Genomic DNA, 17,544 nt, shown 5'->3' with positions numbered 1-17,544 from the left:
ACCCAGACCAGTCCAAATAACTGCTCAGCACCAATCACTAATATGTATCAAGGGATGCCAATATACAGCACAATGGGGCATTCTGGGTATACTTTATATCATATTAATATAGACATAGTTAAAGCATGGAGAAAGCAGTTAGCACAATGGTAGAGAGGGAAAGATACTGGCTTAAAAGTCATAGACTTGGGTACATATCCCATCACTTGGGCAAATTATTCAACCCCTTTGGGCCTCAGTTTCTTCATCTATAACATAAAAGTTTTGAATTTCACAGAGTTTGTGATGTGGAAGGGATGTCAGGAGTCATCTGATCCAACCAATACCTGTAGGGAATTCCCATCTAATGCAAAATAAGGGTCTTCCACTAGCAGTTTGTATTGTCTACTCATTGCTTCTGATTCTGCCTTCTGGGTCAAACAGAACAAGTTTCTTTTCTCCACCACTTGTCTCTGTGGTATCCTCTGCTGCTGGATATATGATTATGTAATCTTCCTGCTTATTTCTCATACAAAGCCAACTAAAATTTTAAGAGAATAAACTCCAAATTTTAAGTAATATGCATTCAAAGGGAAACTCATCTTTATTTTTTAAATGTGATTTAAGTGCTAAAGGCCAATGTCAATTAGAGGATGGTGTGAGGCAAGGAGCATCACTGGCATTACAGAAGACAGCATTTTCAAGAAAGAGGGAAATAATCAATGAACATATGATCATATGAGCAACATGGCTCAATGGAAAGATGTTTCAAGGGATTCTACCAAGAACTGGTGGCCAGGGTGGCCTTTTGTGCCTTTCCTGTCTTTGGTCTAAGAATGTCTTAAAGAGGCTGTTACAATGTAAGAAAGAAAATAACATTTTATGCATTTTTTATTCCAGTTTTATCAAGATGCTAGTGAAAAGTGAGGTTTTCCTAAAGATTTTAAATACTATCTTCAGAATTCAACTTATTAAATAAAAAAAAATCTTCCAAGTCATGATTGACAGAGGAGATTCCCTGCATTCATTCAAGGGGGATGGAGAATGGAAGACCACTGGCATTTAACAGCAGCCTTGCCCTATCATACTGAGGTTGTCTCTCTACCCTCTGACTCTGGCACGGTCATTTGACTTGTGGATCCATCGTAACCTAAGGACCCCTAGACCTGACCATCTACCCTTTAGTTGATTTTTTAGGACATCTGAGCCTTTCGATCTCTTCTGGAGCTGCATTTTCTTTTCTCTGTTAACTTCCTGAGAACAAGGATTTTTCCATTTGTGTCCCCCCCTCTACGAACATAGGACTCACTAAGCAAATGCTTTTTCTTTCTATTATTCATTCATTTAGCAAGAATCCTTGGTCATCTGAAGCTGCCTGCTCACAGTCAGTCTGCACACACAATGAGCATGTGGTCTTGACAAACACTCACAGGGTTTTCTACCACTTTACCTGGGTTGGGGGGAGACATGGCTGCTACCCAGTACCCCAGTTGTGGGGCGATGTAGGTCCAAGTCAGCTGATTTCCTTCCTGCTGTACAAGGCCTAAGCCACTTTTCAGCCACGTTCCTGTGGGATTCAAAGCAGAATTTCAAATTTATGAAATTGAATCTTGTTGCTTAAAAGGGAAAACATTTTAAAAGCCCCATTAGTGCTTAAAGATTCTGTGATTTCTTGGGATGTGAATCATACCCCTTAGATGAATTAGTAGACCATTTCTGAGAGATGCTAGGGCTAAAAAATTCACCAGTGGGTGGTCAAGCCAGGGATGGATCACCTTTGTCCTCATACGATGGACATTCTGTACCTGGACTTGAAGCTTCGTGGGACCTGTTGGAGCTTATGGCCATATTTCAAGCAAAAGGGAAACATTTTCATGCTTTGAGGGGATACCCAAGTAGGACATCAGTGATATCCTTATATCATAATATTTTATAATTAAAGATGATTAAAATTAAATGAACTAAAATTTAAAATTATGTTCTTAGGCATCAAAGTGCAGTCCATAGGGATCCCTTCTAGTTTTAGCTCTGAAGAGCTTTGATTCCTTTCCTTAATGAAGAGATTCACAGTCTCTTTTCAAGGCTATGGGCTTTTGATTATAATAATGGGGTATAACAATAATAGATAATAAATATTTCTGTAATGCTTTAAGATTTACAGAATACCTTAGAGAAATTATTTCATTCATGCTATATAGGTGGTAGAGGAAATTAGTACATGTTATTTCACCCTTCATCCTGACACTTCCCAGTAAAATATAAGCACCTTGAGGGTAGGCATTGCTTTATTTTCAATTTTAGTGTTTAATATGGTGCCTGGGCACATAGCAGATTTTTGTTGTTGTTGGGGCAGCTAAGTGGCATTTGACCACCTCTTAGAACCACAGCTGTATTTTCAGAAATTCATTCAACTGCTCACAACCTATAATCCAGTGACCCCCATGACTAGGCATATACCCCCAAAGAAGTCAAAGACAGGAAATAAAGGATCCAATTTAGCCAAAACATTCCTAGGAGCAAACTTTAAGGTAGCAAGAAAGAGGAAACCAAAATGGCAGAAACAACTATAGCATATGAGTGTAATAGAATATGATTGTCTTTTAAGAAATGAAAAATGAGAGGAATTAAAAAAAACACAGGAAGATTTTCAAGCACAGATGTGGAGTGAAATAAATAGTGGATGTAGTGCTCGACCTAGAAATCAGAAGACTTGAATTCAAATCTAGATTTAGATACTCACTAGCTGTGTGACCCTGGTTAAGCTACTTTTGCTTGCTTCAGTTTCTTCATGTATAAAATACAGAGAATAACAGTGCCTACCTCTAAAATCTGTTCTGAGGATAAAATGAGTTAATATTTTCAAACCCTTTAGTGCTAACAAATGCTATTTATTATCATTATTTGTTAAAACAATTGAAATGAAATGATTATTCAAATTACATCTAAGTCTGAGTCACTAAAGAACAACGAAGATTCTGGAGATGAGATTAATGACTTTGAGCAAATAAACATCTCTGAGCTCCAGTTTTTTCAGCTATGAAATGAAGGGGTCAGAGCTGATGACCTCAAACCCCTTCAGTCTCTAAATCTATGATCCTCTGAAACACCTTCTCCCTCAAGCTAGAAGCTGGCATTGGCAGGCTACCAGGAATAAATATTTTGTTGTTGTGCAATAGTTTTTCAGTTCTGTATGATTTTTTTGTGATCCCATTTTTAGGCTTTGTTGACAGAGATACTGGAATGGTTTGCCATTTCCTTCTCCATCTCATTTTATAAATGAGGAAACTGAGGCAGAGAAGTTTATATGACTTGTCTAAGGTCACAGAGTTAGTAAATATTTGAGACTGGCTCTGAAATCAGGAAGATGAGTCTTCTTGACTCCAGGCCTGGTTCTCTATCCATGGCACCACCTAGAAGCCCCATTCACTGTCATATCTTATAGCATATCTAGTGAATATTTTTGATTATTTTCTTTGTCACAAGGACGTAAAGGCAACTAAGTGGTTTAGTAGATAAAGTGCTGGCTCTGGAGTCTGGAAGACCTGGGTTCAAATCCCACTTTAGATACTTAACAAGCTCTATAACCCCAGTGGGGTAAATAACTTAATCTTCCTAAGCCTCAGTTTCCTCATCTGTAAAATGGAGCTATTAACAGTATCCACCTTATATGACTGTTTTAGGATCAAAAGAGGTAACATTTGTAAATAAATATTATATAAGGACAAAAACACCAAAGAAAAAAAAACACCAAACTGTTTTTTAAAGAAATAGAAATGTATAATTTGCCCTGGTTTAGTGCTACCTAAAATCACTTGATGCATAGCCATAGCTTGGAGCCAAAATGCCATCTGTCATTGACCATGGGTCTCAAACTTTCAACCTTTGTGAACCTTCTGTGTTTCCAGACTCCTTTCTTTAACACAGCTGTGGATGCTTCCATTGAATTTTTTCCTGTGGTGCTTGGGATGCTCTGGTGTGCCAGTCGTGTTGCCATGGCAACATTCAAATGCAGCCTGTAGAAAAGGTGCCTGGTATCATTGCTGCCAATTCCTGCAAAGCACCTCCAAGTCCTAACCAGCTGTTGAACAAAAGGGGAAGGAGAGGGACGCCTCCAAAATTTGCAAGAGCCTCCTCTGTATTTCCTTTTGCTCCTCCCATTCAATTTCCCAAACTACTGATTGATGTCTTGAGCTTAGATTTGGAGCAATTTCAATTAAAAAATAGAAAAATCAAAATGAGAGGAAGAGAGAGACATACAGCCAGAGGAGGGAGGGAAGAAGAAAGAAGAAAGGGAAGAAAGGAGGTGGAGAAAGGAGAAATAAAGGGGAGAGAGAGAGAGAGAGAGAGAGAGAGAGAGAGAGAGAGAGAGAGAGAGAGAGAGAGAGAAAGAGAGAGAGAGAGAGAGAGAGAGAAAGAGAGAGAAAGAGAGAGAGAGAGAGAGAGAGAGAGAGAGAGAGAGAGAGAGAGAGAGAGAGAGAGAGAGAGAAAGAGAGCGAGAGCAATTTTGGGAAAAGAGGTAAGAGGTGCAAAATACAAGCCTGATGGCTGCTAAAATGATTGGGAGAGGACAGACTCTCATCTTGGATTCATTTACTGAAGAATACTAACTTAGTGACTTTGATAGAAAAAAAAATCTTAAGAGCACCATTCTGGTTCTGCGATGCTATTAAAAGTAAATAGAAATAGCAGCTCCTTTGAAAGCAGGAGAAAGCCCAACCAGTTTCTATAGTAGATAAGGGAGTTTTCTAGAGTAACAAGTCTCTTGTAATGCAAAAACATTTTTTTTTCAATTTTCCCTCCCTCTTGGAGCACCATGCTCCTCAAACATCTAAATTCCTTCCCTCTCTTTTTCAGTCCCATGCTACCACCACAGAAACTCTCCATTCCCATTAGAATCACCCTGTCTGTCAAGAAGTACCTTTGGGTGCATAGCTTTACAGTTCCTCCAAAATGAGATTCTGTAGTCACTACTCCTTTCATGAAGCTGACACTAGGTCAGATATATCAAAGGGCTCTAAGGGGTGATTAGGAGAAGGCTCCTAGTTCTGATACTTGCTGGACGCTGGGTAGCCTACTTAAATTGTCTCCAGAACCAATTTTCTTCTCCATAAAATACTCAACTCAACAAGCACTTATTAAGCACCCACTATTTGCATGGTTGTCATTTGATGTTGGGAGGAATATAATGGTTTTGGTAAATCAGACCTTACCTTCAAGGGCCTTGGGTTCTAGAACAGATGTGGATACTGTGTCCTGTGTAGTACTGTGGATAGCCTGGTGGACTTGAAGTCAGGAAGACATGGGTTCAAATCTCACCTCTCCCAATGACTGTCATGACCATGGTAAAGCAAATTACTTAGCCTATCTTGGCTTTAACTTTCTAATATATAAAATAGGAATGATAAACACCTGAGGGACTCACCCAAAGACTTCACTTGAAGTAAAAGTAAGAAGTCCCTCAAACCTTTTGCCAACTTTTAATTGCTATATCTGCTGGCCCTCATTATTATTAACATTGAAGGAAGATGGTCAGAAAGAAATGATGTAAGGTTTTTATTATCTCAATTTTTATAGCTCAAATGATCACAGAATTTAGAGCCAGAAGGAATTGATGGAACTATCAATTCATCAACAAACGTTTATTAAGTGCCTATTATATACCAGGCATTGTATAAGATATGGGAAATCAAAGACAAAAGCCCATCAAAGGAAGGGAAGTAAATAAGTTATATATGAGCAAGCAGACAGAGGGAGGTTGTAAGTTGACCAGAGTTGCACAGTTAGGAAGTATCTGAGGCCAATTTGAATTGAGGTCCTCCTGATTCCAGGAAGGCCTAATATCCTATCCACTGTGTCCTCTAGCTGCCTCTGGTTGCTGCATATTTAGAATTAGGTAATTCTAGATAAAACTAGGTAATTAGAAATTCATTGGGACATATATCTCGGCTTCATAACAAATATCTTTGGGTCATACACAGAAAATCCTGAAGAGGACTACATATTAACAGCATTTTGCAAGAACATTTCCTGCCCCCCCCCCTAGAAGTTCTCATTCTTTAAAGAGTAAAATTAAGAAATCATCCAGGTAAATAAGGAAAGCAAAGTTAAGCCTAAGAAATAAGACTATTTCCTTCCTCAACAAATAACATGAAGCCTTTGACTGACTCAAAAATGTCTGCAGCAAAGGAACCAATCATGAGAACAGATTTACTCCAAACATTAGAATAACAAGGCAGTAGTTCCAAGTGTTCTCCCTAGGAAAGAAAATGTTCTCAAAATGGCATAGGGATTCTCCAGACAATCAAAGGATCCCGACTGTCTTCATTCTGCAAAAGCATTTTGTTACTCTAGTCATAAGATGTGAAGTTAAAAAAATTCTGTGAAGGGGCCTAGGGATTACAAAGAGGACAAACATCATATAATCTTTTAAGTCCCAAGGAATGTTAAAGTCTGAAAAAGACAACAAAGCAGCAGCTAAGGGGATCAGAAGATTGAGAGCCAGGCTGAGAGACAGGAGGTCCTGGGTTCAAATTTAGCCTCAGACATTTCCTAGATGTGTGATGTTGGGGTGAAGTCACTTCACCCCAGTTGCCTAGCCCTTACTGTGCTTCTGCATTTGAACCAATATTTAGCACTGATTCTAAGATGGAATGTAAGGATTGAAAAAAAAAGACAATGAAGATGTATTTACTGTATGTTTTTAGTTTCTGCCTACTTCCACAACACCTCCCCAAATTTGGGCAGCACAAGAAAAGAATTCATCAGGATCTTTTTTTAATACAGAGAGTGTATGAGCACAGTTGGAATAGATTTAATTTATTAACTGTGCTTATTATTATTGACTATAAAAACCCATTGCATTTATTAAAGCAAAATGCCATCTTAAAAGCTCTACTCTAATGAGATGTCTCTCATGAGTATTCCAAAATTGTACAAGGTGTCTTGAAAGATGCAACAGCAGAGATAATTCTGTTCAACTATCTTCTGGTGATTCAGGTCAAGTAAGGGATGAAACAGACCAATAAAGGCTTTTGCTAAGAGTATTTAGAACTGTAAGGGGGAATGTCCAGTGTGAGGTCTATATGAAAGACAGACTGTGATTACAATCGATTCAATACTGTGTTTGATTCTGGAAAAAAGTGTGTTAATTGACTACTTCCACCTACCATCTTTATGACTTCCTCAACCAAGAGAACCTTCCCTGGCCATTGATTTCATATCTATTATTTTGCCCTATTAGAATGTAAACTTCTTCCTTGGGATACAGGAAAAAAACCAAGCAGAAGAAGAATGTTTCTTGTTAAAACTGTGACATACAATTGGATGACAAGTCCAGTCAACAATGCAGATGGTCAATGAGTTCGGCCCTGGCCTAGAACTGAATAAAGGATAGGAATGGGCTACAGTGCCTTTAGGAAATTAAACCGCACTTTTAGCAACCTAAAGTTCCTTCCTGAAACAAAAGGCTATCATTTTTTAAGACCAATAATTTTCAAGGGCTGCTATTTTATTGCAAATCATGGAATATTTTAGTCTCCCAAGAACTAAGATTGAAGGTTACCTTAAAGGCCGTGGAGAGTAAATAAAGAAGACTCTCAGAATCTTATATTGTGAAGAGATACTAAAGCCTATTGGGTTCAATCTTTATCCCCTCTGAAAATGCCCTCTACCATATCCTGAACCATAGACTTTCTGGTCTTTTCTTGAAAATCTCTTTTGAGGGAAAGCAAAGAGATAGATATTTTCACTTCTGAATAGCTCCATTTGGAAGTTTTCTTTATATCATATTTAAATGTGCTGTTTTATGCCTTGCTTTTAGTTTTGTCCTCCTGTGTCAAGTAGAACAAGTCTAATCCCTCTATCCCAGGACAAATATCCAAATATCTCAAATCAGTTATCTTTTTGCCACTCCCCCAAGTCTTCTTCTTTTCCAGGATAATCATCATTTTTTCCTTCCAGCAGTTCTCATGTGGCATGATGTTGAGGACCTTATGACAGAGGCTGGCATTAAATGAAGAGTTCCAGGTGGAATCTTTCTCCTTGTCAGGGGAAGGGCCCCAGGAGGTTGGAATCTTGGGGAGTCAGAAGGTTCCTTTCTGAAGAGCAGTTGGTCTCTCATTTTTGAGAAGCTGAAGAGAGAAGGCTGGTTAAGACTTTCTCCTGAGGGTTACCCACATTTTTCCTGCTAGTGACTGGATATCCTTCCCTCCAACATTTCCCAATTGAAAAGACTACTGAAGAGGAACCTGAGAAAGACATGTGGAGTCTCTGTCAGACTTTACCTCAGCTCCTGTTGCCCTGAGTCTAAACTGTGGTCAGTCAACCTGACTATTCTCTCAGGGGGCTCAGGCTGCCAAACCCTGTGTTTCCCCCCAAGTCGAGGAGGGAGGGAAAAGGGGTTAGATAGAGAAAAGGACCCCCCTTTCCCCACTTTCCTTTCCCATTCTTTCCCCTGTCAGCCATTCCTTTGTATTACCCTAACTGAATAAATTGACATTAAAGTGACTATCCTTTCCCAAATTTGAATAAAGTGTGAGTGGAATAGCTTAAAGAGGGAGGGAAACATTTTGGCTCTAGTAGTGGAGGAGGAGGAGGAGAGGGACAAGAGCAAATTTTAGGAGAGCAGCCATAGCTGAGGAGGGAAGGCTGAAGGGGGAAAATCTCCAAACCCCTTCTCCTCTCTTTGAGCCAATCTTAAACATCAGCTGTCTCTCATAGATCCTGTTTCTTTTACCACCCCACAAACCTTCTCCATTACAATCCATACTCTCTGAATCACCCTCCTCTCCAAAGCCTCCAGTTTATTCACTTCTTTTCTAAAATCAACATCTCATTCACTTTTTCTTGGATCTTGGATCTTGGATTTCCAAATTCACAGAGATCTGAAAATAATGAGTATTTTCTACTCCTTTTTTTAAATAGATGGTTTAGCCACCTTAAAAACTTTATAATAAAAATACATAAAATGTTAGAGAAATACATCCTTTGCTGAATTTTGTAATCACTTCAGCATTTTTACCTGTGTCTGAGAAATAGTGGCAAAATTTATTTTAGTTGGAACTAAAGAGATTCCTGTAAATAAATTCTGGCATGTAAATCCTCCCAACTAGAATGTAATGAAAACTTCTTGGGAAAAATATTGTACCTTGAAATCACTTGCCTGGAAAGCTAAATTTTCTGAGCCCTAAATTTATTACCTATAAGAATAACACTATTTTAAAATTTGTAATTGGATACCATCTTCTTACCATGACTAAAAGTTGAAATTTCACTCAGACCAAAATGTAATATACTAAAATGAGCAAAAACAATTATTCCTAACTTAAAATTATTGTAACTTTTACATGGAAGGTATATGGTTAGTTGAGCACTTTTGTTTCTTTCATGAAACAGTGAAAAAACAATGAAAGAAGTATTTTAGGTAAAAAAGAATGTTAATATTTATCTTCAGTTTTTAGATGAAAGGATACATTCATCAGTGGAAGGAAATTTCTTCCGTTTCCAACTTTTGATCTATCATTTGCTATAAATTTATTCTTAGGATTTTATACATTTATTTTTATTGTTTTTGTTTCTGAACTGAAATAGAGCTTGGCACATAGTATATGCTTAATAAATTATTGATGACTAATGAAGTAGCCAATTATCTTTTATTATCAATAACAGTAATAATATCTTTTGTAAGTTTTGTTTTCTCTATCCTTTGGTTAAAAATTCTAATAAGTAGGTTTTAGGGAAAGGCTAGCTAACCATTGATTATGGCTATTAAAAAGGGATTCCTTGTTAGACAGGTTGCTGGTACAGTGGTCAGAGTTGATAGACTTGGAATTAGGATGGTTTGAGTTCAAATTCTGCCTCAGATATTTAAATACCTGTGTGATGCTGGGCAAATCACATGAATTCTCTATGTGCTTCAGATCTGTCATCTGTAAAATGAGAAGGTTGAATTTGATGGTCTCCAAGGTGTCTTCTAGTTCTAAATCTAGGATGATGAAATGTACATTGGGCTAGACAGTTTCTGAGGTCCTATCCACTTTAAGATTCAGTGATTCATAGTTCTGTTCCTTTGCTCACACTATAGCCCAAGTCTGGAATGCCTTCCTGACCAGTCCCACAATCCCTTTCCAAATCCTACTTACCTTTCAAAGTTATGAGACCTTTCAAAGTCTTTCTATATGAGATCTTCTCCAGTGGACTTAAGCCTGCACTGATCTTCCTCTTTCTCTGAACTCATATAATACAATATATGCTGTTCTTTAATATGAAGCCTGTTCTAATGTCACATCATAGTGTGGAAGTGGCCCTGGGTTCTAAAAGTCTTCTCTAGTATACTGTAACTTCTGAGAAGTTCCACCAAGATTGGAAGTCTTAAAGTTTTTGTCCACTCACCCAAAGACCAAGCTAAGTATGGAGAGGCTCATCACCAGAAGACTAGCAAAGAAGACTGGATTTACTTATTTTGCCATAGCAGCTTATGAAGATGTCTGTTAAGGGGCTGTGATTTGCTGGGAAAGGAATAACCACATTGTGAATTTGTGGATTTTGAGGTATTGATATTGTTATGTAACTATTTCATATGTACCTACTTTATTATTCTGTCTAGATTCAAGATTCAAGCTTTGAGAACTAGGCTTCTTAATCTGGGACCTATGAGCCTCATTAATATTTTTTGATAACTGTATTTCAATATATTTTCTTTGTAATCCTGTGTGTTTTATGTCTTATAAAACATAGGCTTTAACAGACTCCCAGAGGGGACTATGACATAAAAAGATGAAGAACCTCTTCTAGGAGAATATCCATAAATTATATTTCTTTTGTATTCTACTTATTCACCCCCCCCCATACTGGCCTTCACCTTGCCCCATCTCATGACATGGGGCATAGTGGTTAAAGGTCTAGTCTTAAAGGTCAAACTTTACCACTGGTATATATTGGCTTTGTGACTACAGACAAGTCACTTAACTTACTAATGGTCTAAGCAACCCTCTAAGACTCAAATTTACAAAGAAGTTGGTTATCTGGTTCAATGACATTTCTATACAGCAATGAAATCATAGGTCAGGATGTCAAAAGAGGGGCGATGAATCTATATAGTGAGGCATTCTGTTTTGGGAATATAATAAATGAATGCAGGGAAGCCAAAGAAAGGTCCAACCACAGAGTTAATCAGATCAGACAACCTTTGGTCTTAAGGAAGGCAGGGTTGGAATGAGAGTGATGTCCTAATGGAAGTGTAATTAAGGCACCCACCCTTTAGGGCCTTGAGAGAAGAAAGCTAGTTGGTGGATACAATCATTTATTCTGGCATAAGTCATCTGTAAAATGCTCATGCACTCAAAGAATAGAGCTGGATACAGTTTTGTGACACAAGAATCCTCTAGTTACTGGCAGAAACATTCCCAAACTTTCTGAGCTCTTATAGAAGAAAACAACTCTAAGGGGAACAAAAGAATTAATGAATTGTATATTAAAAGCATGTGCTTCTCATTACTCAAATCATAACGTTCCAGGATGAAGAATTTTGCACAACTCAGAGTGAGGGTGTGCAGCAAAAGAGATCATTCCATTTACTCACTAGGGGGAACTTGAGTCCAGCTGGCTTCTCCACTATCATGGAACAAATAAAAGCCACCTTTGCTTAATAATTAAGAGACTTCCTGTCACTGAGATTAAGAAGATGACAGAAGCTACCCTCCTCTCCTCACATTTGCCAGGCTGGGGCAGAACTAGCCATGGCTCAAATTGCTCCTCTGTCCCTATAAAAGCAATAATCAAAAGCTAGCTTGCTCCCATTCAGCTATCCTGTCTGTCTAACTACTGAGATAACCTCCAAAGTTGAGCTTACAGAGGGTTTTAAAAGTCAAATAGTGGTTTTTATTTTTACATTTGGAGCCACTGGAGTTGAGTGAATGGGAAGCATATGACATGAGTTTTTGGGAAATTGATGTGATAGATGGACTGGGATTTAGGCAGAGATTTGAGGTGGGGAGACCCATTAGTAGGGTACTGTAGTAGTCTAGGTGTGAGGTGACACCAAGGTGGCGTTAGTGTCGAAAAAGAGAAGGGGATGTACATGGGATCATGGGATGTTTTAAGAAGGCTAAGATTAGGCAACTGATTGGATAGTCAGTCAAGTGGGAATGAGGAGTGAAGGATGAGATCAAGATTTCCAGCCTAGGTGACTGGATGGTGGTACTCTCTACAGTAATAGGGAAGTTAGGAAAGTGGAATATTTGGTGGGTGTGAAGGAGAAGATGAGTTCAGTTTTGAGCAGACTGAATTTAACATATCTATGGGATGTCCTGTTGGAAATGTACAAAGGGCAGTTGGAGATGCATATAAAATGAGTTTTTCTACCAAGAATTCTTGGACAATTATGGATATAATTTAATGTTCTGGTTGATTCAGTGTCATCAACATGACCATCAATTTTCACCTTCTACTATATCACTGTAATAATTAGAAGGAATCTGAGCTGTGTTATTTTCCTTTGCTCCTAATAGCTCCCTATGATGAGCTTTGGAAGACTTTATGTCTGCATTTTCCCATCTCTTTCCTTGCTGACAGTGTACCTCATTCTAACTTCCTTCTCTGTTCCTTCTTTCTAATTTACTGCTTCTATTCTTCCTTGAGCTTAGAAAACAAAATTAGAGCAAACAAAATGAGCTTAGAAAACAACAACAACAAAAAAAAACAAATTACCAAGTTTATTTGAAATGTGCCTAAAAGAAACATAAGTAGATTCTGAAAGAAAATCTGAAAGGGCCACCTAAAAACAGAGCATGATAGTGTGTGATTTGGCTGATGTCAGTCATGGATGAACTTCCTTGCTATGGTTCATCTGTGTTCTGGATAGATAAATACAAGAACAACTTATAGAGAAATGAGACTTTTAATTCATGACATGATCTGCTTCTGGGCTAGTCCTGGTCATTATGAGAAAGGCACATTTGTGTATGGTTGGGGAAATAGATACTATGAAAAGTAGACCCTGTTAACTAAAAAAATCAGCCTGGGGTTATGTAATGATAATAATAATGATGATGATGATGATGATATATAGAATTTATAAAGTACTTTCTATGTGCCAAGCACTATGCTTAGTGCTTTACAAATAATAAGAACAAAAAATATTTATTTCTCATTAGTCTCCAAGCTCATTGTGGACGTCTATGTATTTTGTTGAGTTTGTCAGTTTTGTAATCAGCCTATAAATATTTATTAAATACTGACTGTGTGCCAAACCTGGTTAAAAATACAAAAGATGGAATGAAACTGTCTCTATTCTCAAGGAACTTAAATTTGATTCCCCTTCACTAAAGTCAGAGTCATAATTGTAACAAGGAATAGAAGATACCCAAATCAAACTTCATCTGATAATAATTTAACAAAGGTTTTCTCCAGGAAAGAAGTCAAGTTGGTAGCAGCTAGGAGCCAACTCTAGCATCCTAGAATGCTCAGAAGATGCTCTGGATGGAATTTCTGCAAATAGACCTCAGGGTGGTCCTTTATTGTACACTTCCTTATGTATCCAATCAGAGGCTATTAAAGCTGGAAGAGACCTTTCTCTTTCTAGCACTTACACAGTACTGGGCACAGAATAGGTATATAGATGCTTGAAGACTGATTGAACAGGTGGCTTGACCAAAAGTAGACAAGCCAATTAATGTCAAAACAGGGATGAGAACTTATATTTAGCATTCTTTTAATCAATTTCTGACTTAGTCATCACAACTTTCTAACTTGCACATTATAACAAAAAAGACATAAAAATTCGTTCGGGTAGAAATAACAGTAAAATGTCACCAGAATCTGATCCAGCTCCCCAAACTAGTGCCTCGTTTATTCATCTGGGATGATTCAATGTGCATCAAGCACTATGAAAATTTTCATTTAAAGGCTCTGCTCTGTACAGGCCTAATCAGAAAACAAAAGGACAGAATAAGTCCAGTTTTATGTTTACTTGTAAACATTTGATAGGGTATCCTGGGGAATAACTAGAAGATATGCTTTTTAATTTGGTTAAGAGGACCAAAGACATCTCTGCTGTAATTAATTTTTATTTTAAAAGCACAGATAAAAAGAGCAAGTGTTTAGAGAAATGGGCATTCGGAGATGTTAGAAAAGACATTGATGAAAACTTACTGAGGATAGAAAGAATGAGAAATAGAATGTTTATTTTGAGCCCAACCTAAAAAGATTCATTAGATTCTTATTGCCTGGCAACAGTCTTTCTGCCAGGGTGTATTTTAGCAGCTGGGATACCTCAGCTGAAGGTTTGGTAACAAGAAAAGAAGTCTTATATTATTCATGCTATTTATCCTAGAGGAGGAAACAATGACCCGAGGTGGACTCACACTTTCACAGCTTATAAATCTAAATTTAAATATTTCTCATTAGTTGACATTGTATAGAGCAACAATAATTAACATTTCTGTTTGAAGACCAAAAATTCCTTAAATGTTTGATAAATAAGGAAGCAGCTCTAAGCTAGTAACAATTGCCTTCTTTTTACAGTGTATACATACACACATCTGCTACAAAAACATATAACTGCGTTAAGTTTTTTGGGACCCCTATATAGGGAGCTATGATGCTCTGGGATCATAATGAGGTATAGCATGGACAACTTTTTAAAACAGCAAAGGACAATCCTGAACATTGGAGCAATAGTTCTCATTCAGTGTGTGGAACATGGGCCAAACACCTTTGTGGGGGGCTACTGAGTAATTGTCAGGGGTCTGTGAATTCAGAGATGAATCTATATGTGAATATTTGATCTCTATACTTCCAACAAAATATGCAGTGTGGTACTCAGCAAAATAAGTGACAACATAAATTCTCTTTTTGTAACTTCCCTGTTACTGTGCCACCATTTTCCTATCCCAGTTTAGCCATGCTCACAACCTCATCCTTGACTCCCCACTCCCACTCACCCCCTTTATATGCTCAGTTGCCAAGTCTTGATATTTTGTTCTTCATAACATCTCTTTACAATATATCTTCATTCTCTCTACTCAAAGGTTACCATCATGCTATAATTATATAATAGCTGACTAGGGGAAAGACACTGTAATCGTGTGGTAGGATTGTAAGAAAGTAAATAAGAGTTTTTGTCCCAAAGAACTGGCGAGACAAATTTCTACATCTGAAACAATTTGAGAAAGTAAATGGAAGTACATCTATCCAAAAGGTAGATTACAGAAGATAACAGGTCAAAATGATCACATTTGTTTATTTGAAAGAGTATCAAATTTCATGATACTATGGTCACAATAAATTAGACTTTCATACAGTGTATTAAAGGCTGCATTTATTTGAGTACTCTTCAAATTTCTATTTGAAGTGGCAGCTTAGGTCCCTGGAGTATGGCTAATTCCTTCTCTTCTAGAAGTAACTCTGAGAGGTTTGGGGTGGTTCTGCTACTGTTGCTTAGGAGTCCCTCACTGATTATCAGTCAGTAAGATTTAGTTAACTTTTAGAAAGCTAATGTGCTTTAGTAGTAAGCATTGCTACAAAAACACCCACTCCTTGACTACCCCTACCAAACAAAAAAGTCTGCATCATATTCTCCCAAGGGAAACCTCACAGTATAGGGGAAAGTGGGCTTATGCTTAAAGAGCACACGTGGCAAAGGGACAAATCAACTCCTGGCCTTGGGGAGTCCTTTTCTCCCTTTGTGGAGTTCTAAAATTCTCTTTTGGTGGATGTAGCCTTCTCTTGGGCTCAGAGGATTAGTGCCATTGTAGAGTCTTGAACTTCCTTTTCCTTGGTATATCTAATCTCTCCTCTGTTTCTGATGCAGATGCCACCATCAGTCACTGATATTCTCAGGACATTCTTACTGTTCTTTTTGGAAAATCTGAATCTTCTGGCGCAAGGGGCAGGAGAGAGATTTTCTCTCTATAGCATTGAATGATGCTTAGAGGCTCAACTAGTTCTCTACCCCTAGGCTGACCTGCTACTGGAATACTGGATTCCAAAGTGGCTTGTTATTTGGAACTGGCTAAAGTCAAACTCTAGTGTGCATGATTGATTCTCTTTAAGAAATCACAATATATTCTTGTATAGCATCATCTGCTTTTATTCAGTTGGTGCCTAATTTTTACCTCTGACTGATTCAACAGAAGTTTCTAGGAATTTTTCACACCTAGGTTCCACCTCTGATTGACTGAGTCTATAACTCTTTATTTGATAACGATACAAGGACATAGAACGTTTTGTAAGTTATATATTAATAGAGGTTGATGGAGTGGAACACTCTTCTTTCTGAAGAATATAAAAATTTCCTTAAAAGTAGAATTATTTCCTGTGAAAGGCAACTCAGCTTTCCAAAAATACATTTTTATTAGCAAGAGTTGGCTTGCAGCCTCATGGAAAAAGGGATGTTCCAAAAGTATCCCATATGTAGCTGGGAAGTTAAGGTACAGTAAATCAAAGTAAACTAAAGCCAGCCTAAATATTTCTCCTGAGTAAGAACACAATAATGCCTTATGGTTTCCTAGAATAAACAAGTAAGACAGAGAAAAATAAATCATACAGTTGCAAAATTTCAGAGTAAGTGATGATTGATGCATACATAGAGAGTTAGCAGAAATCAAGGATCTGAAGTCACTCCTTTTTTGATGTTTGAAAATCTAGAGACTTCTTAATGGTCTTGTTTTCTGGCACTAAAAATTATCTTCAATTGTTCTGGCTATACATCTTCCAAAAAATTTGAGCTTTTTATATCAGATTGGCAAAAATTGACCCAAAGCAGAAGAGCAAAATTATAAATGCTGGCTAATGGTTTGGGAGAAAATGCCTTTTATGTTATATTGCTTTTCTCTTAGAAAATGAAAAGAAGAAATGCTACTCTCCCAAACCAACCTCCTATCCCAAACCTAAAATCAGGGACTAACAAGTTGGCTCAGATAAAGAGTTGGAGATGGGATGGGAGATGGCAGGAAGGTTTTTTATAAGATGCTATCCAAATAAGTAGATTTAGTACTTTTAGGACAGTAGAAATGTAAGAATTCCCCAAAGAATGTGCAACTATTTATACCTTCAAATGACATACTAAAAGGAGAAAAAGTAAACAAACTGTCAACTATGCATTTAAATTTAAATAATGAAGGTTATGTAAAAGGCAGTAATTTTTATAGGTTTCAAATATACTCCAACATGTATTTATTCATAGTTTCAGCTATGTTAATGTAACCTCAGGGCTAGTTTTGAAATAAAGGCTTTCTAGTCATCCTATTAGTACAATAACTATAAACCTTCAACTGAGTTTTCATTTTTTAATTGGTTAAACTGTGTACATTTCTGGAACCAAATAGTATCACTGAAACTAAATAGATGAGACCACAAATAAATCTCATACTCAGCTTGATTCTTATTCTGGGGATGTCACCAATATTCTCTTTATCAATAGCCAGCCCAGAAATAAGTCAGTGCCAGGGGGAAAGGCCAATTAAACAAAAATTTAATGAAACCATAATAATTTCCAATCAGTAGTTGTAGTTAAATATCAGATGACTTTTCCCCCTTAAGTCTTTCTTAATTTCTCAGTTGGTGCTC

At 37.4% G+C, this 17,544-nt stretch overlaps 1 protein-coding gene across 2 annotated transcripts in view; it reads right to left on the bottom strand.

Annotated features, from left to right (window-relative positions):
* The window catches only part of FAM171A1 (family with sequence similarity 171 member A1), a 184,812-nt gene that overhangs the window by 10,226 nt on the left and 157,042 nt on the right, over positions 1 to 17,544 (bottom strand). For both annotated transcript variants that reach the window (XM_001368430.5, XM_056800159.1), the window contains exon 6: positions 1,430 to 1,546. In XM_001368430.5, coding sequence (XP_001368467.1) covers positions 1,430 to 1,546 — 117 coding nt within the window. The remainder of the gene's footprint in view (positions 1 to 1,429; positions 1,547 to 17,544) is intronic.

This window comes from Monodelphis domestica, chromosome 5, assembly GCF_027887165.1.
Source record: "Monodelphis domestica isolate mMonDom1 chromosome 5, mMonDom1.pri, whole genome shotgun sequence".
Taxonomy (NCBI): Eukaryota; Metazoa; Chordata; class Mammalia; order Didelphimorphia; family Didelphidae; genus Monodelphis; species Monodelphis domestica.
Note: the sequence above shows the minus strand (reverse complement) of the source record. Positions and strands in the feature narration are given on the sequence as shown.